This window comes from Ceratosolen solmsi, unplaced genomic scaffold, assembly GCF_000503995.2.
Source record: "Ceratosolen solmsi marchali unplaced genomic scaffold, CerSol_1.0 scaffold2, whole genome shotgun sequence".
In the NCBI taxonomy this organism is placed as follows: domain Eukaryota; kingdom Metazoa; phylum Arthropoda; class Insecta; order Hymenoptera; family Agaonidae; genus Ceratosolen; species Ceratosolen solmsi.
In genome coordinates this window covers 7,808,772-7,833,858 of record NW_011948422.1, presented here as the reverse complement: position 1 = coordinate 7,833,858, position 25,087 = coordinate 7,808,772, and the positions used below count along the sequence as shown (strand labels likewise).

The 25,087-nt window shown below is 33.9% G+C and overlaps 1 protein-coding gene across 1 annotated transcript; it reads left to right on the top strand.

Annotated features, from left to right (window-relative positions):
• The first annotated feature begins 20,597 nt into the window (after positions 1-20,597).
• On the top strand, positions 20,598-25,006 carry LOC105362058 (uncharacterized). Its single transcript, XM_011499385.1, has 9 exons — positions 20,598-20,800; positions 20,966-21,055; positions 21,132-21,194; positions 21,278-21,343; positions 21,471-21,512; positions 21,770-21,841; positions 21,922-22,026; positions 22,756-22,813; positions 24,833-25,006. Exons 1-9 carry the CDS (start codon positions 20,717-20,719, stop codon positions 24,973-24,975), a joined length of 723 nt encoding a protein of 240 aa, XP_011497687.1. The 5' UTR covers positions 20,598-20,716; the 3' UTR covers positions 24,976-25,006.
• Positions 25,007-25,087: the final 81 nt, after the last annotated feature.

Below are 25,087 nucleotides of genomic sequence, written 5' to 3'. Positions count from 1 at the left end.
GATTTTTTTTTGTACTCTTTCCATTCACGATTTATGTTTTGCCCAATGTTTTGATTGAAAATCTTCGTCCTTTTCATAATGATTAATGATTACATAAAGCTGCAAGCAAATATGCTTTTGTATTATTATTCGTAAGCATTATTATTAGCTTGGCTTAAGTATTTTTTTGGATGCGCTATTTATTAATTGAATTAATATTAATTAGCATAAATAACACACTAAAAAATAAAATGCAAATAATCAGAAATGGAATTTACATTTTCTTTATACTCAATTGTTATAACCTAATTATTTTCATATGTCTCAAAGCTAATTTTTATACGGTATTATGAATGAATAATTATTCAATTATATTGATTATGCAGATTATATAGGCTTTTGTGAATTTAATATATTTGTGAAAGTTTTGGTTTGCGATAAAACTGCTGAAAACTAAGTTTTTAATGAAATTCCTCTAAAAATTTTTTGGAAAATAATATAAAATTTAAAAGCTAAGGTAAAATCATATTATTATTTTTGTTTTAATATTAATGAGAAATAATATACGGATATAAAGTAAGGAAGAAGATGACCGAAATGAGATATATCAATTTTAATGATAATTGCAAAATGAACGAGTAGCATTTGGTAATTTTATAAAATACTTTCAAATATATCTTATCAATTCTGTTTATTTTTCCATTATAACATTGTGCGTTATTTAAGATTTTATAAAGTTTTTTGATAACTGTACGGAACGCTGTAACGCGTTTTGCATATTCTCTGTTACTTGAGTGAACACGAAACTTTTATTCAGCTTAAATATAATTTATTGGCATTTTTTTTTTTAATAAATTATTTTATTAATAAATGCATACAACTAATATTCCATTAATATAGTTAAATCTACTCAATACATGATTTTAACTGTAATTTCATAAAGACTCTTTTAATGTTTCATAGTTTCTTGTTCCATCTACTTTAATGTATACGGTTATTGTGTTGAATTATTCTAAAACATTTAAGAAGGAGTGGGATAACCGTAACTATAAAATCCGAAACTATAAACTCAAAACTTTTTCCTAGAAAATCTACAATTTTTCGTAGTTTTCATCCATGCTGATATAAAAGTAATATTCTGTCGGGATAAACGCACTATTATAAATAAAGAGATAGAATTAAATTTTAATTGATTATATTCATATAACAAGTACAATATACGACATACATTCTATTGCAATTGAACTTTATTAAAATTATGGAATTGTAAAATTTGTTTATTGGAAAATATCATTAGATTTCTTACTTTACACTATTTTTCATTTATTATGAATATTATAACATTATAGAGTTGGATGGAAAGAAATTAATAAGTTAATTTTTATTTTTTCGTAGCATATAACTCGCATTAATGAATTAAATTCGAGAAAACAGTTTGTCATTTTTTCAAGTCGCACCTTCACTTATGACTAACCCACATTATAGATGCTTTTCAATTAATTCATTTTATCGACAGATTTTGTAATAAATTCTCGTTAAACGATAACTTAGTTGTAAATGTTTGAACCGCACATTTTTAAAAATTTCCAAATATGCATTTCTCCTCAAATATTTATATACGTGTGCGTGCGTGCGTGCGTGCGCACGCGGTGTGTATAATAAAGCTTGAAAAAGAACGATAAAAAAAACTTCAGTTTACTATTTATATATTCAAATAGATATATTTTAAACGTAAAAGGTGACTGTGCAGTATTATATTATTATATTGTCTTATTTTAATTCGTTATCAAATAAGAAATTTTGAATAAAAAAAATTATTCGTATACTTTCTAAACATTAATTGGATGATATCTCGCTAATTCGAATTAATATATTATAAAAACAAAATAACGTTAGTCATTAAGATCTATTTTTCATAAATAATCATCGAACAATGGACATTAAATTACATGTCAATCTATACATATGGAATTCTCATTTATAATAACAATTTTTCCGGAATAGAAACCAGGTTTTTTTTTTTAATATTCTTTAGAATTTACTTATGATGATGTATATATTATAATTATATATCTTTATTATTCTTAAAATAGTTTTGCTCTCTTTATTGTAAATATTATAATCCTAATTATTATTATTTCATAAATTGTTTTTTTTTTTAATATTCTTTAGAATTTACTTATGATGATGTATATATTATAATTATATATCTTTATTATTCTTAAAATAGTTTTGCTCTCTTTATTGTAAATATTATAATCCTAACAATAAGCTTATTAATAAGTTATTAATAAGTAATATATAATAATAAGTTTATTACTAGAGTTTAAATTATTATTTTTATTTCATAAACTTCAGATAGGCATATAAATTTTAAATTCTAATACTACTCGTCGTTGTACAATTATTTCATCTATTGTCTGTCATATAATACGCTGAATTTAATGTTAAACAATAATTTTGTGAGTGATACATGAATTCTCTCTATTATAATAAACATCAGTTTTTGCATGTAAAGTGATATAATTATAGTAATTGAATGTATAATTAACTATTCCATAAGCTTATCATTAAAATACCCTATGATACGTTATTTTGATTTTAATTATGAGTAATCAATAACATATGTACATAGGAATTAAACTAATAAATTGTCGAGAAGTAAAAGTTATAGCGCTGACGAGTGAAGTTTATTATATTTATATTGATGCATAATCCATTATGAATCTATTATCCACGTAAATATAATGGAAAAAAAAAAAAATTAAAACACCAACGAAAGACATGGGTTAAATATTCTATCGGAACCATGTAGAATTTGATGCCTCAAGGATGTGTGTTGAGTGATATTTTTCGAGCAAACAATAAAACAAATGAATGAAATTGGACGTTAGATAATTTGGAAAATATCAATAAATTGTTGTTACCGTGTAGGCAAAAAATTTCACGACGTAAGACACGAGAAGCTCGATTATTCAATTTTTTTTTATTAATACAATTATACTTTATATCATAAATATATACTTCTTTATATTACAATGAAACGAAAATAATAAAATGTTAACTTTCTCCATAATATTTGGCCAGTAAAACTGTCGACTTTCTTATAGAAATAGCTAATATCGAGCCAGTTCAATTTACTATTAAGGTTGCAGTTCATGCATGTATAATTTGATTTATAACTTTCCGTAATTAATAGTCACAATAATGTCCAGCTGCATTATTTTCAATTATTAAAATGTCAAACGTCCGCGTTCCTTGCACAGTTTCAGGCGGCTCCCTTATTACTTATTAAATGAAAATCCACTTACGGTAATTCATAGCTCGCAGCCCCGCTCTTGAACGACTAAAAATGTTATAACTGCTAACCGACCCCGAAAGCCCCTTCCCCTCGATCAGCCAATACACCATCCACCCAAAGGATTAATTGTCAGGGATCATTCCATTCACCTCGCCTCGCAAGAATCCAACACTTGGCAAAATAGACTTGGACAAGCACCGATTATTCTCAGATCCGACTGCAGCCTCCTCGATATCAACGAGCTACCGCAGTCCAATCCCCGTACTCCTACCCCTAAATCCAGAAAATCCTCAATAATAATAATAATAATAATAATGATAATAATAATAATAATAATAATAATAATAATAATAATAATAATAATAATAATAATAATAATAATAATAATAATAATAATAATAATGATAATAATAATGATAATAATAACAACAACAACAACAATAATGATAATAATAATAATTCGAGGTCCCCCTAGTCCTTATCTCATCTTGCGCATAAGGTCTCGCATGGTCGCCCGGACGTGTTCCATGAAACGAGTCCGCGACGCGCCGTCGCCCGGAATGTAAAAACGACTCAACAATGGCACTTGCCGGTCGAGGGCCGCGCTTCGTCTGTCAATCGCGCAGTTACGTCAATCCGGCATTCGGCCGAGCGTAAGGGGCACCATTGTATGCGTGTTGGGGTGGGTTGGGGTGGGGTATCGGCGGACGATTGGTAAGGCGGCGCGAGGCAGAGGGGTAGTGGACCGCGGGCACGGGAGCGAGGGTGGAAGCCCGAATTAAATCAGGGAAGGGCCCCGGGGCCGCGGATTAATGGTCGCGGATTCGCCTTTGGCCCCGGGCCGCGTTCGAGCGTAAAATCGGCGAGTCGTAAGGACGACGATGCGTTTCCCTGGCAAGCGCCCAGCCGCTCGTCCTTTTCACGCCGAGATGATTGACTCTTGCTATTATGATTGCGTATGGATCATGGGGAGTTCGATATGGGAGGCCCCGCCGTCTCGGAATTGTGTCGGGGGCGGCTCTCGAACGCCCACAACTCCCGACAACACCTGTTACATTTTCCGCGTTTCGAAAATTGCGAAAATAAAGCTTTTCATGCTCTGTCATTTCGTGCTCGAGTATCCGTTTCTTGTAATACGTGCCGATTGATTGATACGCGCGCGCGCGCAACTCTTCCGCGCGTACGCAGATGTGGGCGCGTGTGCATGTGCATATGTGAGGAGCAATAGTTTGTTTAGTTTGGGCTTTCAATCGACGATTCACCCTTTGTTATTATTAAGGAAGCATGAAGCTTATGTCAATTTATTGAAGTTGAAAGGCTTTCCGTTTTGCTAACAAAGGCTTATCAGAGTTTTGGCTCTTTTATTCACAAGAGACGAAATTCTAGCTAAAATTATTCAAAATTAATTCGGTTCAAACTGTTGAATATATTTTTTTTTCGTTTAAGCACAATTTCAGTTTAAAGAACGCAGAAGCAATTGCTAATTGGAAAATTCTCAGCTCTTAGGTATTTAAATAACAAATAGCTAGAATAAATTATTACAAAATATTCGAGATTTTAATTTACAATAATGTAAATATAAAGACAGTGAACTTATTTTTTTTATATTTAACGAAATTACCATAGAAATAGAATATCTTTCGGCGGGTGCCTTTTGTCAAAAGATTTTATCACTTGCTCGTGTATGTGACACGCGATTGTCAAAATTCATACTAAAAACTTCTGCCAATTTCATATTTATGCATTTGCTTACTCGAGTACGTCTGGCAATGGAATTTGAATAGATTTTTTAAATGAAAAATGTTAAAAGGCAGTAAATATCAAATATTTAATTTATATTTTACAAAAATTTATTTTGTACACTTTATGTGCACATAGCCTTTATAATAAATATATTAGTAATGCAAAAAGAAATTGTCTAAGAATATAAATCAGAAGTATTAAGAATTGCAATATTGTTTTAGAATACGTAACGCGTCTCTTCCCTTTATGCCATAAATATTTCCGATTCTCGCAAAAAATATCATTATGTAAAATTGCATATTACATCTTATTATTTAATAAATAAAGATAAGAGAAAGTTTGAAAGTTATTTGAGAAACTCGGATTTGCATTTAGGAGAGAGTGCACACGAACAAGTAAAAAATATAGTAATAATATTGCCCGTCTTCGTCTTATACTACCACCTTTCACTGCTAAGCAAGTTCAAGTTTATGTTATATACTTTATGTACACAGGGATTTCGTTTATGCAGTTGTAAAATGATAAATTGAAGATTAAACAAAATCAGCGATATATATATATATATATATATTCATAAAGAGAGCGTAATTTATATTTTAAAAAACTACTATTCAGCATAAAAGTGTTATTTGCTAATTTATAAACAAATTCAAGCTTATTCAAGCTTGATTTTGAGTCTAAAATTAAATACTAAATGTTGATAATCAATTAAAATTAATTATTTTTTACATACATAAAACATATTTAAAACAGGCATTGCAACTAATAATATTTAGATGAAAAATGCAATAAAAAAATCTACGTAATGTTTTTATCAAATTAAATTTTCATTGTATCTGTTGAACGTATTAGAGATAATTATCATTATGCTATGCTTTCTTCGCTTATTCAATGTCGAGCATTGAAAATTGTGTCACCAGTCTTTAGTCTGAATTTATGAGAATACATATCATTGAAGCATTTAGTCGCGTAAATTTAATTACAATGTGGTAATTTTTATTTTCGAAGAGTATATTATTTATGAACTATATAATAATTACGGATATAAGATATACACTATCGATTAATAAAATATATCATATGATTAAATCAACATGATATCGGCAATCAATAAAGTAATACATAAGTAATATTCTCTCTCTCTCTCTCTCTCTCTCTCTCTCTCTCTCTCTCTATCAGCCTCAATTCAATTTAACATACCAATAATTTGAGTACAATGCAGTTACTAAATCATCTTAGCATCGATAATTCTATGTTTCATCGAATAAATGCAAATTATCGCAAGGATCGGCAAGGATTTCGGATTGACTCGTAGAAAAATATCGTTAAATTAGAACGCCGAAGCCAATAGCTAAACTATTTAATTGGCAGCATAAATATTTTAACGCGCGGTATTAATCAGCTATGGCACTAAATAGTTATGCCAGTAATATAATTAAGCTTTAAAGGTCACTTTAGTTAATACAGAATGAATATCCGCATATCCGCAATGGCGATCGACGCGCCATTTGCTTGTAAAAGTCTCGCATCGAGGCGAATTTATCGAGGCCCGCGCAATTGCTCCCGCGCAGAGACGCGCGCAAACTGCCTCTCTTTCATTACGAGATCGCGCACAATATTTTATACCCTAAGATGCAATTGCTCGGAAGCCGTGGGTAGAAAGGCGAGATCCCCCCCCGTACTCCTCACCCCATGCCCCTACTCCAGTTCCATACAGCCCTCCTCCACCACCTCTCGGCACCGTGCCAAAGTCAAGGCGGAAACACTTTCGGTGTTTCATTGCGAGCCGCTCGCGATTACATCTTTATGGTTTTATAACAACCGCCGCACATTCCGAACGAGGCATTTTATCTCCGGCCCCCATGGGTGCGGCGCATACATTTCGAGGGCCCCGGGCGGAAAGTGCACGTCGTTTATTGTTTCTTTCGTTCGTCGAAGGCTCTTTAACGCTGCGGGAAATTCGTCTTGGAGTGCCAGACTGATCGCCAGGCAAATCGGACATTGGTACTTGGGTTATCTCGACACCACGGGGCGAAAGTATGTACTTTACGACTCGCCGACAATGCCATGAATTTGGAATACTATGTTAAATTATGAACAATTTGAAAAATATATATATTGCAACGTCGAGTGAGGGAGGGGCGGGGGGGGGGGCGATAGGATGGTAGGAGAGCGCATGCTCTCTTATTCTCTAATACACTGCTTGAGAAGTCATCGCATAAAGTATGTTTGCACAGTGGATAAATTATTTATCTCTTGTTTGCCGATGTAGCTTTTTCGATTCCGTAAGCGCGTCCTTATCGGGATATATTACATTATACTCGTTGGATTATTTGAAAATAACCGGAATAGAAAATAGCAAGGATACTTGTAAAGTGGAGATATCGTATTAGAGCATATCGCACAAAACTGATTTTCTTATTCTCTCGCCTCTCTTGTCCACAACGACCCCTTAAGGCTTAGATCGAACACTTTATTCGGGGTGTCTACGCTGTCTGTGAATGATGCGGAACACTTGTGTTACAATCGTCTAGCATACAGACTTACACTTTCATTTCTAGAATTGAATATCCAGTTTATCCGAATGATTCACAGGGAGAAGACATTTCGTTGATCGCAAATAAAAATTTAAATTTTTATTATATAAGATTACGTGCGCTATTCATTTTGGCCCCATTATACATCAATCCCTTTGAGGCTCAGAATTACACGACTAAGATATGCTACGAGTCAATTGTCGTGGTGCAGCTGAGTAATAATATCGACGCCACGAGCAATTAATTCGTAGAATTACCATTAAGCGATTTATATAATAGTACCATTGCCAAGCAGAGTTTAACCGTTTAACTTGATATTATATTGTTTTTAATCGGATTATTCAGGATATTCTTATTAGTATATAATTTCACTATGAAGACATGTATATTCAAAAATGAAATGCAGCTTGATCAATTAAATTCTAATTAAAAAAATAAAAAAAAAAAATATATATATATATATATATATATATATATATATATATATATATTTATATGTTTTTCTTTAATTATATTTCCAAGGATGACAAGCAGAAAAAGCATCGAGCATCAACATAATGAAACTAACCAACATTACGTTAGAAACTGAATTTCAGGTAAACAAAGCGATCTTTTAATGTATTTAATTCAATTTTAACTTTAAGATTAACTATTATTTAAAAAAACAACAGCGCATTTTTTGTTATTTACGTATACATATATATTCGTTTTATTAAATAAAAATATGTAAAAATATAACATTTATATATATATATATATATATTTGTTTAAAATACTTAGGAAAGATTTTTCCCAGTAAGTTTGTGATACTTTTGTTTAATTTAATGGAAGTTAAGAGATTAAGATATTTTTATTTAAAAAAACCCTTAATTTTTCCGTTTTCTTAATAAAATAAAATCTAATAGTAATAATAATAATAATGCATTAGTTTGTAGATTAAATAACTAAAACACTTCAAGAGCAGAGATTTCATTATTCCACAACGACTAGAAACGTAATTATGGTAAAAAGATAGATGACGATTGATCAGATTCTCGCGAAACAAACCACAGGCACTGATGTACTGTTATACATTCCGAACTGACTGCAAGTGTACGCATTTATCTCACTTGCTCACGCTCTCCCTCTACTTGGCTTTGCTCTGCTTTGCTCTACTCTCTCTCTCTCTCTCTCTCTCTCTCTCTCTTTCTCTCTCTATCTTCTCGCTTAGTCTCTTAGCAGAATCAGGAGAACTTAATCGATTTCCCGTGAACTCAGCCGTAAGTCGCCCTACAGTCAGTGTGACAAGAAATTCTCTTCGGCAAAGGCGCCAACGGAGCGAGAAATTACTCATCGTTCTGATTGAGGTTAATTAATTAGATAATTAAGTCCCTGTTGCAAGGCATTGAACCTCCATCCTTACTCTTTTTACTAACCTCCGCCCTTTCCTTCGTCTTTCTTTAGTCTTTGCCAGCAAACGAGCACGCTAATAATTTTGTTCTTACTTTCTTTTAAAAGAACTGTCAATCACATTTACATTTAATGCACAGCCTCTTTCTTCCATTTTATATTAGTGATTATTGTGGAGATTTAGTTTCCTTTTAATTTGCGTGTATATTCAAAAATGAAATGCAGCTTGATCAATTAAATTCTAATTAAAAAAATAAAAAAAAAAAATATATATATATATATATATATATATATATATATATATATATATATAAATACGAAAATATTTAAACATAAAAATTATGACTATTTTATTGAGTTAAATTTCACGTGTAAATTAGAATTAACGTATAAAAGCTTTAAACACACACACACACACACACACATCTGTTGATTAATTACTAATGACAACTATTCTCTTCAACGTACTACGCATTTAAAATTAAATATCGTCAAAATAAATTCAGATCAAAGACGATCTTTTCGTCGTAGCTTTCGAAACAATAATTCGAGATATATTCTACCTTCGTTGTTACAACTAATGAAAGAGCTTCTGTACAAATTAATTAACACTTATCTTACGATAACCATGCTCTATTGTACTTACTGAAAATGTAAACTTGGCAAACTCTCACCAAATGTTGACCGAGTAATCGAATAACTTAGGACAACATTAGAACGTATTTGCATTGAGCCGCTATTTTCAAATCGTTCTTACTTTTAAATTCCTTTTAAAATTTAGATCATTTTAGTTTCATAAGGCTGTTTGCCTTAACAAATGATGATTTTTAAATTTACAATCATCGTCACTAGTTTATAAGTATAAAATCGATAGCAGTGAAATTCAAACCTTTGATCCAATGCAAATTAATTATACTCAAAATCCAAATTTCCATGCATAAATCTGCCATGTTAGGCGAATAGCCACAACGCAATTCTTTATTAATACGTCATTATTAGTAAAATTAAGTATAATTTTTTACCATTTCAAATACGCACTGTAGACAACACTTAATTTCATTAGCACATGCCAAGGCGCGTAAGCACGATATTATCTTCCGGTCGGCTATGGATCTTAACCCTTGCATACGAGGATATTTTTCTCGAGCTTTTAGCTCCTTAAGAGCCCACAATGCTACGTAGTGGCAGACCGCGTCCTTGTGCTTATCTCCTTTCGCCCCTTTGTTGCTCTCTCCCTTGTGCTTTTGTACCGCGCGCGATTCTCGTTCTCTATTATTTCTCTCTTTTCGCGTGTTTTTCTCCCTCGGCTGAGACCTTTTCGGCAGGGAAAGTTCGTTACATAAAAATGCTTCTCGTTACCGAAACGTAGCGTCCTTGTCTCCTTCACGGTCTCTCATTAATTTGCTCCTATCTCTCCTTTCTTCATCACCCGGCTATCTCCCCCGGCCGCCACTCCCACCACGCTGCGCGCCCTTCTCACCACTTCGTCCACGAAAGGTGCATTGACATCATCGAGAGGGAGTAGGGTCTTAGCGCAACGAGGCTTAAGCCTGGATCTCATTATCCTCGTACGATGCTCGCGGAAGCTTGAAAGTCCCGCGGACGATCAACTGCAGCTCGCAAGCTACCGCCACCACCCCATGAATATTCATGCGAATATCGCGATTATCTCTTTTAGGGGCGGCACTAGTTAGGCGCGAGCATCGCGGCTCGGCGCGAATTTCCTAATTACTTGGATTTCCTGGGAAATTCTCCAGGCTGTTCTTGCCTCAAAGACGAGCCGCGTCTCCGCCTCCGTACACGTGTATGATTTATAGGTGCGACACACCGTGAACGAATATTCAATTAGTTTTGCCACTCCATGCGCATTGTCGGGGATCGAATTTAACGAAAGTTCCTACGCGTATTGCTTTCAGACCAATACAACTGCCGCGTGTATCTTCTGGAAATCTTCATTATTGCTGATATTATTGGTAACAGTGGCGGTATTAATAGCTGGCCTTTCAGCTTCGACATTTCATGTCCATTATATTGAATCAAATTTAATGTGCAACTAAAAGATTGGCTGGTCGACCGATAGGAAGCCGAATATCATTGCACCTACTATATAATACGAGCATTACGTTAGATCAATACTTTTATTTCGCGTGCATATGTTCTAAAATATGTTATGCATTTCGTCATCCTTTTATCTCTTTTTTTTTCTTTGTCAGTGCAAATTGTTGAATTGTCGAGGATGATTATTGATACGCTATGGGCATACACGAGTGCTGTTCAACTTGGTGAATCGTGTGCTATAAGTGTCGCTTATAATTTAACTTTTACAATATGCGATAAAAATACTTATGCTTGATGACTTTCTGTGCTACGTCTTATTGCAAGTGCATCACCTATTGACCAATACACTCGCAAAACTATTATTCACACAAACGCTTTAACATTAAATTATTTACAAGATAAACTCGTTTAGTACCTTGCCAATATATAAAAACAATAACAATGTGAGATAATGTTTACGCTGTTCACAGCTGGTTCCTACTCACGATTTAACAATGGGTTTTGCTAATTTTGCTATTGTCCCCGTGCTTATGAGGATGAAAGGAGATGTGTATTACAATAATATACATGAATCACACATCGAGTGAATCAACACTAGAAATCATCTTGCGCTTTGAAGTGATATTGAAATAACATCGGCGGATAGGTAATCTCTAAGCATAACTTTAAAGAGAAAAAGAAACGAGAAACGCGACAAAAGGTTGTGCGCTGCTCCTTCCCCCTCCTCTCTCCCCCACCGCCTCACCCAATCATTCCCCACGTCGTCGCTAAAACATTTGTTAATATGTATCACTCACTCATTCACTCCCTTTGTCCTCGCACGCGCTCGGCTTTCCTAATCCAGCGGAACGACGGTGCTCCGCCTTTTTTACGTCCTCATCGGTGACATACGTGCGTCTGACATTTTTGACGCCTACGAGTTGGATTCGCCACCAATAGGGCTAAGCGAGCTTGGCGGTGCAGGGACTGGGTGGCGTGGGTGGGTGGGGGTGGTGATACGACATAGCGACGCGTTGCACTCCGCTTTGCATAAACAAGAGCCAGTGTGCAGCGAGAGCGAGGGAGCAAGTAGCCGAGAATTCAGGGGATGAGATACATGGGTTTGTCTTGGGTGTCGCAGGTTCGCTCGGCCTTACGGACTTGTGACGTCGATGGAGAGTTAGGCCCTTCCTTATGGGCGATCGATATTTACCGAGTTAATTCACTATTTTTTTTTTCCTATTTAATCGTTTGCCTCGTGTCGTCTGTGGATCCTCTTTTTTTCTTTTTTCTTTTTTTTTTCTTTCTTTTTTTTTTACGATCAAGAGGGTAATTTTCAACGATATAATGTCGTACGTACGTCCACGATAATTAAGCTCGCATTAAAAATGTAATTGCTGCAACTGTAATAAAAAACGATCTTTTGAGTATGTATATATTATTTTAATTTGATGTAGAGATATACCATAGTGTCATTATTTTTCATGACACGCGCAGAAGCGATACAAATTTCAAGTGAACTTTATATTTATAGACTTTTATGTGTAATATTTTTCTTTATAAAGTGAAATAAATGAGAGGTAGGTAATTTCTAAAAATTCTACAATTAATATAATTATGCATGATGTCATCGCTGCTAGTGTCTTATTATTATTTTTTTTTTTCTTCTTCTCTTTCAGCCACTAGAATCGTTGTAATCGACATTGCTGATGAAATCGTGTGACTGTATTTAAATTTCAATTTGCCGCATTCTCATGAAATCAAAGTTTACTTAAAATATATTCCAACACCAATGCGATGAAACTACGCAATTAATTTGATAAATGTGACGTTTTAATATAAAAGTATTAAGCTTAATATCCATACGTATTATGTATTGGAAATTAAACAACTTTAATATTACGTATTGTGTAGTGAAAATATTTTCGAATCCATGAATTTTCTAGTCATTATCAAACTGATGTGAATCAACGAAAATTTCAAATACAAGCTATACATCTGTGTTTGTTAAATATAAGTAGTGGCAGCTCTTTTCACAATGTATACATTAAATTTCATTACTAATCGTAAGACATCTAGAGTTTTACGATTTGACGAGATAACAATAATATGTCAATCAGCCTCTAATTATTTGTATTGGATCTGGCCCGTGTATTTTCGATAACGACGGAAGTCATTTATGACTTGTTTAGAATTAACAACTTATCCCTATGTGCAATCGCAACGGGCATTATAATTGGTCGCTGCACAGCGAATTAACTTGTATCCTTTGAAAAGAAACCACATTGATTTCCGGTGTCTCCGTAAGCCTGAATAAAAGTGCGGCTCGTCTTTATGGGAATCGGCAGCGAGCGAACGGAGAAGGCCGAGAGGAAGAAAAGTATAAAAAATAAGAGAAAATATATGTATATATGTATATATGTATATGTATATATAACGATACAGATTTATGTAGCAAAGATAATCAAAAGTTGTTGTTTCACGAAATCGGCGGCGACGAAGAGGGGGGAGGGGATATGCCAGAAGAGGCATTTAGAAAGGAATGGGGGTAACAGCATGCGCAGATTCCTTTAAGTGATCCGCCAAGTGGGATGAAAATGTTTTTACAGTTGATTCGTTGTTTGCTCGGCGTAAATGTATCATATCCCTTCCCCGCGACCCCGCCGCCCCGCCCGCGCAATGTGCCACACGGCTGGCAGTTATTTCGGCGCCGGGGCTTAAGCTCTGTTTAACCCTGGCCCGGGGTCTGTTTAGCTAACTTCGTATTTAGTTAGTCAACCCTGCCCGCGAGGCGTCATGGGAAACGACAAGTGGCCCACGGCGTCCCGCTCGCTTTGTATTATCTCTCTCACTCACTCACTCACTCACTCACTCACTCACTCACTCTCTCTCTCTCTCTCTCTCTCTCTCTCTCTCTCTCTCTCTCTCTCTCTCATCTGGGCGGCGAAATTCGTTCTCGACGCTGTCTCTCGTGGCGCGACGCGGCGGCGAATGTGCTGAACGTGCAAATCCCGTCATTATCAAATTTATCTTTAGACCGCTCAAAGAGAGGAACGTGACTGCAGCCCGATCCGACAATGTAAATATGGAACTTTTTATTAAGTCGAGTTTGCATTGACGGCGGAGGCAAAAACATTTGTATTTTATGGGGCGATATCTCTCTCTCTCTCTCTCTCTCTCTCTCTCTCTCTCTCTTTCCGAATCTTTAATCGACGGGATATCAAATATTTAAAATGTACATTTATATACACGATCCCTTGCCTGTGCGATTATTCGGCGCGCTAGAGAGTACATTACCGTCCTAATGCATTCGCTTTTGAATAAAAATGTAAATTAGGATGTAATTACCAAGGGACAACGGCTCTCTTGTTGTAATCTTCAAAAGTATGAAATCTAATCCATTACGGGAACCTTGTTAAAACCATCATTTTTCCGCACATTCAATGTGTTCAATAATTGCAAGGAGCATTGTCAGTCGGATAATAATGCTCGCTGTGAAATACCATTCTCACGCTTTCTTATGACCTGCGTTAAATAACTTTCGTCACTTTGTTAATACTACATTGGACGGTGGATGATGCGACAAACGAGGTCAAATTTACCTCACGCGCAATATGAGACAATGGCAAAAGACGTTCGTGGATAAAACGACGTACCCGTGCCCATTAGCCGATAATAAGCTTTTCAATAAGCGCTCGGCCACTGGCTACCCGAGCATTTTAAAAAGGGCTAATACCAATCGTTATAACATTATCGTCGTACTGAAGATAGGCGGAGAAAGGCTTTTTGTCAGTATAAGTTGTCCCCTTCAGCCCCATCCCGTCCCATGCAATTTTCACTCGCTATATTAGCGTTTGATTAAATAAACATAGATTAGCACATGAAAGAGTCGAAGCCAATCGATAATGACAGCGTATACTGAGATGAGGCTGCGGAAGCTCGTATGCCTTGCCGAAATAGAGACTTTAAGGCTCGTTCTATAGTCACCTCACTTTACTGCCAATTACTCTGCATTAGCCGCGAACGAAATAATTACTTTTGCGTAATGTTTTCGTTATACTTTCTATATCGTTGAATTGACTTTCGAAATGAATGGATGTTTCATCGTCGTTGTCGTCGTCTTCCTCGTCATCGTCGTCGTCGTCGTCGTCGTCGTCGTCGTCGTCGTCACTAGGGCATTTTCAAATTGATGCTTCGACGGGACTTTTCCAACTCTTTGAGCAATCTCTTTGATGTTTGTAATATTACTTATTGTACAATTTAACTTTCATAATTAGCATAATATTATCGCAGCATACTTTATATATATATATATATATATATATATTTTAGTCCAAGTAATTGCAATGTTCAGTGTTTACACTTGAGAGAGAAAATTAGCAGAGTGGTAGAGACAAAAAAAATAAGTGGATGAAATAATTAAATTCTGGTAAAATTAAGGGAATTTTTATTTAAGCATTTTCAAGATATTCGAGATATAAATAATATTTCGTATTCTTTACGAAATCGGCGGTAGCAACTAATAATTGCAGTTGTAAAAGGCGAATGGCTTCCTCTTGTGAAATATTATTCATGGCTTATACATCGAGAGATAAATATTGATGAAATAAAAATAAAATATAAAAAAGCGCATCATACGCGATTTTGATAGACTATGCGTTTAGTCAATATTAATATTTTATTATAAGCGGGTAAACAATGGACATGCATAATTTACAAAGTATGTATACACTTTTTATTGAAGTTTAAAACGTGTACAATCAATATGGCCTATGGATTAGAAATATCCAATTTTCAATTTAAAGATATTCAAATAACCTTTAATTTATCGTACACGTAATATCGTAGTAATTATTTACAATTATAATAGTCGATAGTTTAAATTTCATATATGTGTACTTACTACTAATGACATCAATAACATTTAATTATAATGTCGATTAACATAATATTAATGCCGCAGATTTTTTTAACAAATTAGCCTTGGATATTAGAGGCAACAATAATGATAATAATATTCACCTCCTTAATAGAACAATTACCAATGCAATCGCGTAACTAAAGAAAACAACCTGTCAAGTACAATATCAGATAAAAAGTTAAAAAGTCGATAGGAAAAAATCGAAAAAATCGAAAAGGCGTAGAAAATTGTCATAACAGCTTGTGAATTTCAGCATTTCCTCGATCTTGTACATGACTATTCCTAACGAGTCAATTTCCTATCAGATAAGCTTCAATAAATACATAAATGTAGAGAGAAGAAAGAAGAAGAAAATAAATAAAAAATATGGCCTTAACCGACCTCTTGCCATTATTAATAGAATTTTTAAAAAAGATGGCCAAAGCCTATAGAAATTCATTGAAACAATTGGCTCTTGGTTAGGAGATTATCCACAGTCCGATGAAAATTTGGCGAACCAAGTCGCCAGGCGCTGAGCGCGTGCAAAGCCTACGTAGAAATTCCTAAAATGGGGTAAAGAAGCCAAGAGACGAGGGAGCGCCATTAAAAATAATAATTTCCGGCATAGCGACCATATTGTCGTGGCGGACGCGGCGGAGAGGATAACGGCATTCGCCAATCTACGGCGTCTCATCATTTAAAATATATAAAAGCCATATCAGGCGAGTCGCGGCGCTCAATAAGCCCGAGCGGCTCCCGCTTTAACGGACTTCCTTGCCTCTCCAATCCTCCTCCCCCCCCCCCATACACCGGGTAAGGAAATTTCGAAGATCGCGCAACAACGATTCCCGCGCGCCGTCTAGTCCGAGTTAATGCGTAACGCGAGCCAGCCGAAGACTTATCATTGCGCGTCTTATGGATATCAGGCGCGCGCGGATCGCGACGGCACTCGAGATTAAGCCTCGTAAAATTATAAAGTTCGGCGCTAAAGCTGTCGCGACTGGAGCACCATTCGCACGTCCGTAATATAACCTGGAGACCCCTGGCGAATTGCTTTACGAGCGGCAATCGCCTAGAGACGCATTGCTATCTCCTTTGCTCACACTCTGACGCTCGCCCAACTGCTTTTCCTTTTATCGAAATTCAGCGAAATGGAGAATGGCGAATGTGCTACGGTAGCGACGGCGGCGGCGGCGGCGGCGATGCTAACTCCGCGGTGGTGCGGGGAGGGGCACAGGATGGAGAGAATCCTTATTCCATATGTATTATTATATTATAAACGAGCACGCGATATGCAATAAAATGTGTAGTCATACGGAAGACCCTCATCCTTACTTATCTCACTTCTCCCCCTCCCTCGCCACCGCCACCGCCGACATCGCTACCACCACCACCACCACTACCCATCCACCCTTACCCACGCGCTACCACCGCCACCGTCGCTTTTTATCTGCATTGCACTTTCTTCCTCGTCTCCACTCCGTGTCATTACTCTCTCTCTCTCTCTCTGTCTCTCTCTCTCTCTCTCTGGCTCTCTCTCTCTCTCTCTCTCTCTGACTCTCTCTCTCTCTCTCTCTCTCTCTCTGTCTCTCTCTCTCTCTCTCTCTCTCTGACTCTCTGTTAATTTCAACAAAATACTACAACCGAGCGAATTCTAATGCTATGAAAATGCTACTCCCACTATGATGACTAAATTTTCACAACTGCACAAACCGAAATGGAAAATAATATATATATATATATATAACGAGCTCAGTTTATTTTCAATACACTCACGACGGCTTTTAATTTCTAAACTCTTTTTTTCTACCATAGAGACGTTATTTTACGTTAAAGAGTTGTTCTGAGCGACAAATATTGACGCTACTTTGGAACGCAAAAACAAATGACGTGTTTATATTTATAACGACAATCAATTAAATTATTTTGTACTATTGTAAATCAACCACGTCTATATTCCAATGTAAAAAAATTCTGAATAATACAAAAACAACGCGGTATTTAAACTATTTATCATGCACTTTAAACATCAGGAGATATATTATATTACTATACACGATTATATTGAATCATTTATGATCACTTACGGGAAAAGCAATGATGAATAGGTACGTCATTATATAACATAATAATTTCAAACATGGTTGTATAATAATAAGTATGATCGTATAAATCTACATAAAGATAAAATTTATATATAATCTTGGATAACCATATATATGGTTATGTATCTTTTCAATATCCCATAGGATGATATCTTGTATATTAATTTTATCAGGTAGATTAAATTAAAAAATTGCTGTATTATTATTGTTGTTATTGGTATTATTATCGTCGTTGTGACTCTGCCTGTTTGTATTACTTTATTTTTATATCTTAGCTAATCCATATGAAATTGCCATATCAAATTGAATGAATTTTTCGATGCTCTTGAGCTTGGCAATTAACTATATTTGACATTTATAAATATTTATTTGATTAAAGGAAAAATGCAAAGCTGCTTTTTATGATGGTTATAATTGAACAACATTGTGATTCAGGCATTTTTATCGTTATATTTTCAAACTCATATTGCATGTATTTGAAATACAATTTAAAACAAAAAACAAAACAAAAACATTCGTTATCTCAACGGTCTTGTTACATCATAATTAAAATGTATTTGTTCATGTAATGTTTTTATTATTTTAACAAAAACAAAACAAAAACGAAAAAAAAAAAAAATCAAATGTCTTTGCCACGCATCGAGCAGGTGAACAATAATTTTTCAGTAAGTTAAAATTATATAAGACTTCATGAAATACTTGATTAATTCATCTCAAAGATTTATTCATTAATAAAGTGTATACAATGCATTTTACGAAATACGTTGACTAATTTATAAAATTCCGAATCGTCGAATTTATGAGAAATTGCATAATGTCGTTTAATAAAATTTTCATTGTACGCGTAAAAGCTTTCCATGTATTAAAAGCACCACAACTCGCCAGTGGATATTTTTTAAAATATAGTTTGCATCGATAGACTGACAGATGCTTTTTTCTCCTAATATTAAATATGAAATTGTTTGAAATTTTATTAGCCTTTGATATAATTAATCCAAATATCATTAAGTTTTGAATGATCGATAAGAAAAAAAAATAATATATATATATATATATATATCTATATATATCAGAGCCCCTCTCAATGGAATTTGAAACATCAGTCGATCAGTCCATTTGAAACAACTACAAATTTCTAACAAACTAACTTTCCAGCCAATAGTCTAACGAAGATTGCCAGATCTCATATTAATTCACTCCCACGCACTATTGAAATATGCACTTTTTTGCGCTATCATCCTGCCTCGATTACTTCTATTATTCTTTTAAACAGCTCGCACCTCGCCCTAGAGAACTTAATGCGCGTGACGCGCCTAATCCCGCGGGTTTGAAAAATGGCGCGCACTTAGGTGCAAAATCGTCATTAAAAATTTAACGGCTTCCCAAGCGCACCAGGAGCTGTACATATCGCGAGCTTATCGCGAACACGTCACGAGCTCGTCGCTCACGTTCCTCATTAGCGGGGTGACACCGCTTCGCCCACCCCCGCGATCCCCAGCCCGGGTCTAGGCATCCGCTCCACCTGATTGCGTCACTGACACGAGGATTTATGCTCGCAAAGATTGAGCGCTAATTGTGCCAAGTAGTTCATACCCGGGGCGAAGTACCTTTTCCTTTTTACCCCCTACGTGCTCGGAGTTTGCTTTTCCTTCGAATAGACTTGATAGTATCTTTCTTCTCCGTTTTTCTCTGACGCGAGCCCGGACTTTTTACCTGGCACAATGTGTATACTAAAAGGTGAAGGGGTGCTAAAGCTTTTCCTGAAATTTATCACAGACAGATGGATAAATCAAATCCTTAGAACACGAAGGATTACTTACTGCTTGATTACTTACTGATTTCTTTAGTGTTTCTTAAAAAAATTTGTCGGGTGATCATTCAAATACATACCGATTATTTACTTGGTCTATTAATATTAATTTATTTATCATTTTGTCGAAGCCGCTTAAAAATCAGTAGACTGGCCATAGCTTTATGTGAATTATGAAACATAAGATGAAAATATGCTAAACGTCACTTTCGTCCATACACAGAATGTAATAAGAATATTAATTATAATGAATCCGCGCGTTTAGGATTTTGAAAAAAACAGTTATTGTAAATGTCAGAGCCTCTTTAGATTTGAACAAGTAGCAAAAAACTTTTTTCATCAAATATTGTCCGTTTGACCATTTTAATTTAAACTAATAACGTAATAAAAATCGTCCAAAACATATAGATGTAATAATAGTTTAATTCGCATATATAATAAATCATAATGATTTTTAAAAAAATAGTAAATTTATCATATATATATATATATATATATATGTATATAAACAAATTTAAATATTTGGTTTTGTTTATTTTCGCAGCCAAGTCCTATTCTTCCAACAAAAACTATTTCATAATGGCACTTTTCTAACAAAATACATTTTATTGCTAAGTAAATAATCGCATTGTCATATCATCGTGTCAGTTAATCATTCCAATTAAAATTCATATTATTGTAACTTAAAATTAACTGATGACATATAATAAACTAAGCCACTTATTACGCTTACAACATAATATTGATCATCAATTGTTTCTACATCAATATTCGTGCAATCGTTTACAAATAAATTTATCGTATACTCTTTACATAATTTTATAAGTAGCTTTTTTTTTCAATACAAGACGTAAAACAATATATCGTTGACAGTGATTCAATCCAAATGATTATCGATGTATCGTATCACTGAAAATGTTTCGTCGTAAGTCATATTACATGAGCCGACTATCAAAATCATATTCGTTACTCAAGATAATCGATATTTACAATAAAAACGTATGAAAAATAAGTTTCTAATCACACATTTATTTATATAACTTTCATTTACGTTAATTAAATTTGATTATATGTTTTCTACAGCTATTTATCATGCTTTCATTTCTCTCTAAATTAGTGACAAATTAATTATAAAGTTGAATTATTCAATTATTTTCTTTGCAGTCATTCATCCGTGCATATATCATCGATAATGCCTTTATTTGTGTTTGTATGTATATATTATTCTACATTGCGATTTGGTATGCTTACAATGTAAGTATCGATATATTTCTGACCTTTTTCTTCTGACTTTCTTTATTCTACTTAATATAGTAGATTTTATTTATAGGTTATCCTAAAGATAGAGCAAAAAAATAAGGAGATGTTTAGAACAGTTGAAAAAAACAATTTGGTGAGTTTGATAACATTCGATTTTATGTGGCTATTGCATTTGAAAATAAGTAATGAATAATTAATCGTAATTTCTTAATGCAGAGGTTAGATGACATGATCAAAATAAAAAATAAGCGTTCTGAATACGAAGAAGTTATCCTTAAAGCGGTTAGTTTATTTTACATCTACATATATATATATATATATATATATATATATATATATTCATTTGCAAATTCATTTGCAAATTCATTTGCACACCTTGATTATTAAATTTTTCAAATTTTAATTATAGAAAGAAAATCAAAAGGAATCAATTAAGCAATTGGATCACGAGGTAAATAAAATTAAATAAAAATCACCTAAACATTTTATACTCCTTTCGATCATAGTTACTACGTGCTCAAACTACTCTTATTTTTTCCCCTAACAATAAATATTCTAATAATTTCATCCACTTTATATCTCTTTAAAAATCAAGTAAACAAAAAAATTTTTATTGCGTACTATTTATTGGCGTTGATATATTGCTGTTGATATATTCCAACTATTTATGCGCATATATATATATATATATATATATATACATTCTAGATTAACCGAGTAAACATGGATCTCACATCAACAATAACTAAACTAAATGAGCTTGAAACTTTTTTTGAAAAGGTAATTAATAAATGAAATTCACGATGATAATGATTTATAGCACTTTCAATAATAATTCTTTTAATCTACATAATTTTCAGTGTCAATTTTTGAGAAACGTCAATGAAAAATCGTCAAAGTTTTTGGCGCAGGACGATTATTGGAAAGAACTTGATATAGTGGCGGATTCACTCCAAAACGTTAAGGTATTATTAACATTTTATATTATCACAAATATTATTCACAAATTAAACATTTTAAGAACATATTATTATTATTATTATTATTATTATTATTATTATTATTATTATTATTATTACTATTCAACCAAAGTTTTTTCTATTTTTTTTTTTATAATTTTTTATATTTATTAATTAATTAATTTAAACTCATAGTAGATAGTTAATTAATATTACTTTAGAGGAAAAAACGTCATTCGAAGCATTTAAAGTAGCGCGATAAATCACTTCTAGTTGGCATTGATTTTTTTCATTTATCCATCACTTTTCGATTCGTACCGAAGTAAGTTCTACGAGGTCATTGCGGTGCCTGAAATATTTACGTTCCGCTCCAATGCATTGCGATAACAACTAGCGCGTGATTATAATCAGAAGTCGGTAATGAAAAGCTCGCATCGGAGTGGAAGAGCCTCGATAATAGGTCGAGGTGAAAATTGGGAAAATTGTCAAAAATCGATGAGCACCGCGCCTCGATACGACACACATACACCTTACATACATTCGAGCGTGGAGGCTCACGGCAATTAGTTAAAACTACGAGCGATTCCGATTACTTGGATACTGATACTCGGGCCCTTACCTTTCCCATTCAGATACTAGAGCCGTCTTTTCCACCGACGGTACCGCCCGAACCGCCACCACGAAAGTTTGGAGTCTTTGCTCGGCCACCAGCCTCGCATATTATGTCTATGAAAGTCGGACCCAAGTAATAAGGCCTCAGCGGGAAGTTCGCCGACCAAATCATCCTACCAAGGTACGTTAGGACTTGGTGTCCCGTCAAGCAGCCTTGCACCCTCTCATTAACTAATTAACTGCGAACGCTGCGTTTGAGACGGTTTGGGGATTAATTACGATTGAGCCTTTATGTCGAGTACGCGACTGGCTAATGTGAATATTAGCGCTTTCCAATGCTTCTGATGCCGTATATTTCTTGAAAAAGTGCAAGCCTCTCTCTCTCTCTCTCTCTCTCTCTCTCTCTCTCTCTTGAAAATTATGAAAGATTAATCGGGAGGGTATAGATCAGTTGATACGGCGATGCATAAATTATTTTACGTCGATAAATTAATGCGCTCGTTTACGTATAATAATTCAAGGAGAAATATGACTTTTCTTAGAATATTGTGTGATGAAATGTAGTGTGATAGTGAATATGCTCGGTTAATTTGCATTTTCGTTATACCGAAATAGTGTTCACTCAATATGTGACGTAAGCGTTTATTTCTACATCTTCGGTCGATAGGGCAGATCAGATTATTAAAGTTTCTTTTTGATCAACTTCTATTCTTCGGAGCGACGATATCTTTCGTTAAATGACATAATATACTTTATATGCCTATCCCTTTCCGTAATTCCCAATCAACGTGTATAATTACTTTTGATACTCATAATTAATGAAATACAATCAATGCAAACATTATTGTTCATTACTTAAAATGTCCATCAATCGATACGTATATTTCCAAAACTTTATTCTATATTTTGTCGAGAAATTGAGATTTTAATCACCAAGATCTTCAAAAAATCTTTAGTTTTATGATTAATATTTGCTTTTGCATTGAAAAAGTCAATAGCGAATAATAATTCATTCCTATTTCACAGGTCTTTCATAATTCTTGTAAATCCGTTATATGGTATAACTAAAAATCGCTTTTGCACTTGCTATTTTGTAAAATGCACCTTTAATACTAAGCGTTCAACAGATTGATAACAACTGATTAGTTTCTTTAATGTTTTCACCTTAACGATCGATCTAATTTTAATAATAATTGAGCTTTATAATTAAAAGTCGTTAACGATTTATACGCGAAAGTCTATTTGCTTCGATAAATTAGTACAATGTGCTCGTTGATATTCATAGCAAATACATAAAATTTACATTCATATAATAAGCTTGAATGTATATTGAAAGTATCAATAAATTATTTTATAGAAATCTTATTTATAAACATTGTTGTATATTGAACAAGGGAAGTTGACGATCGCTGTTCTTAGGTTCCCAAAATCATAGACGAAATAGTTTGTCTAGTTTCAACATTTTTTTTATTTCATACATTATGTGATCTCGTATTGGCACCGATGACGCGTTAATTGCTACAACAAAGCTTATATTACGGAATAAATATTTATTGAACAATCGAAAGCCATATCCATAAATACATAAATATATAATATTTAATAATGATCTCAGTAAATTATGGGCCTCACTAAATTCCATAAATATGATAAATTCTACTGGCATTTAATTATTCTTTTATTCATTTCTTGATATCTTCGCACACAGACCAGTAAAATGCAGCTAATCATTATAAAATATTATTTGCTTTCAATTATACATTTGAAAAATACTAAAAAAAAAAAAAAAAAAATAGAAAATCTCCGATTTCCAAAATTCAATAATTAATGTTTTCACAATATCATCTTTTGCTCGAATTTTTTTTTATTATTTAGCTCTTATCCTGGAAATATTAATCATATTCACTCCTACTTCGATTGGCGGATGAAAATGACTCTTTAATAATAATAAAAAAAAAGAAGAAAATTATACGCATATCATATAAATAAAATCGCTGATTATATTCTTATATATTTTACGTTAAGCGAAATAATTTAATGCGCATTACGAAGGAATTCAATTCGTTTCTTAAGTGTAATTTAGTGCATTTAGACCATTACCGGAATACTTTTAAAATACATACGTATAGAAGCGTATCATTGATAATAACTTTTATTGATTTTCGAAGCAATTATACTCGATCATTTATTGTTGTTACAGTGTCAGTATCAACATATCTCGCAAGGCAAGGCGATAATAGAAGGAATTTTACAAATTCAGCAAGAAAAACGTCTCACATTGCAGCTGACACCCTTTCCAAAATAATAAAATTACGTCCTGAAATGGATGGTACTCTTTGTTAATTGACAGATTAATATTTTCGACTCTCTTCATAAGTATTGATGAAATTTAAAGTATTTAATATGCGTCAACAAAATTTTACTATTAAAATGAAAATCCATAATATTACATTAA

Bases quoted from the DNA above. Each gene is read 5' to 3' on its own strand.
- LOC105362058 (XM_011499385.1), top strand. From the start codon at position 20,717: ATGTTTCGTCGTAAGTCATATTACATGAGCCGACTATCAAAATCATAT. The intron at 21,344-21,470 runs GTTAGTTTATTT...TTTTAATTATAG, and splicing joins AAGAAGTTATCCTTAAAGCG to AAAGAAAATCAAAAGGAATC. The intron at 21,842-21,921 runs GTAATTAATAAA...CATAATTTTCAG, and splicing joins TTGAAACTTTTTTTGAAAAG to TGTCAATTTTTGAGAAACGT.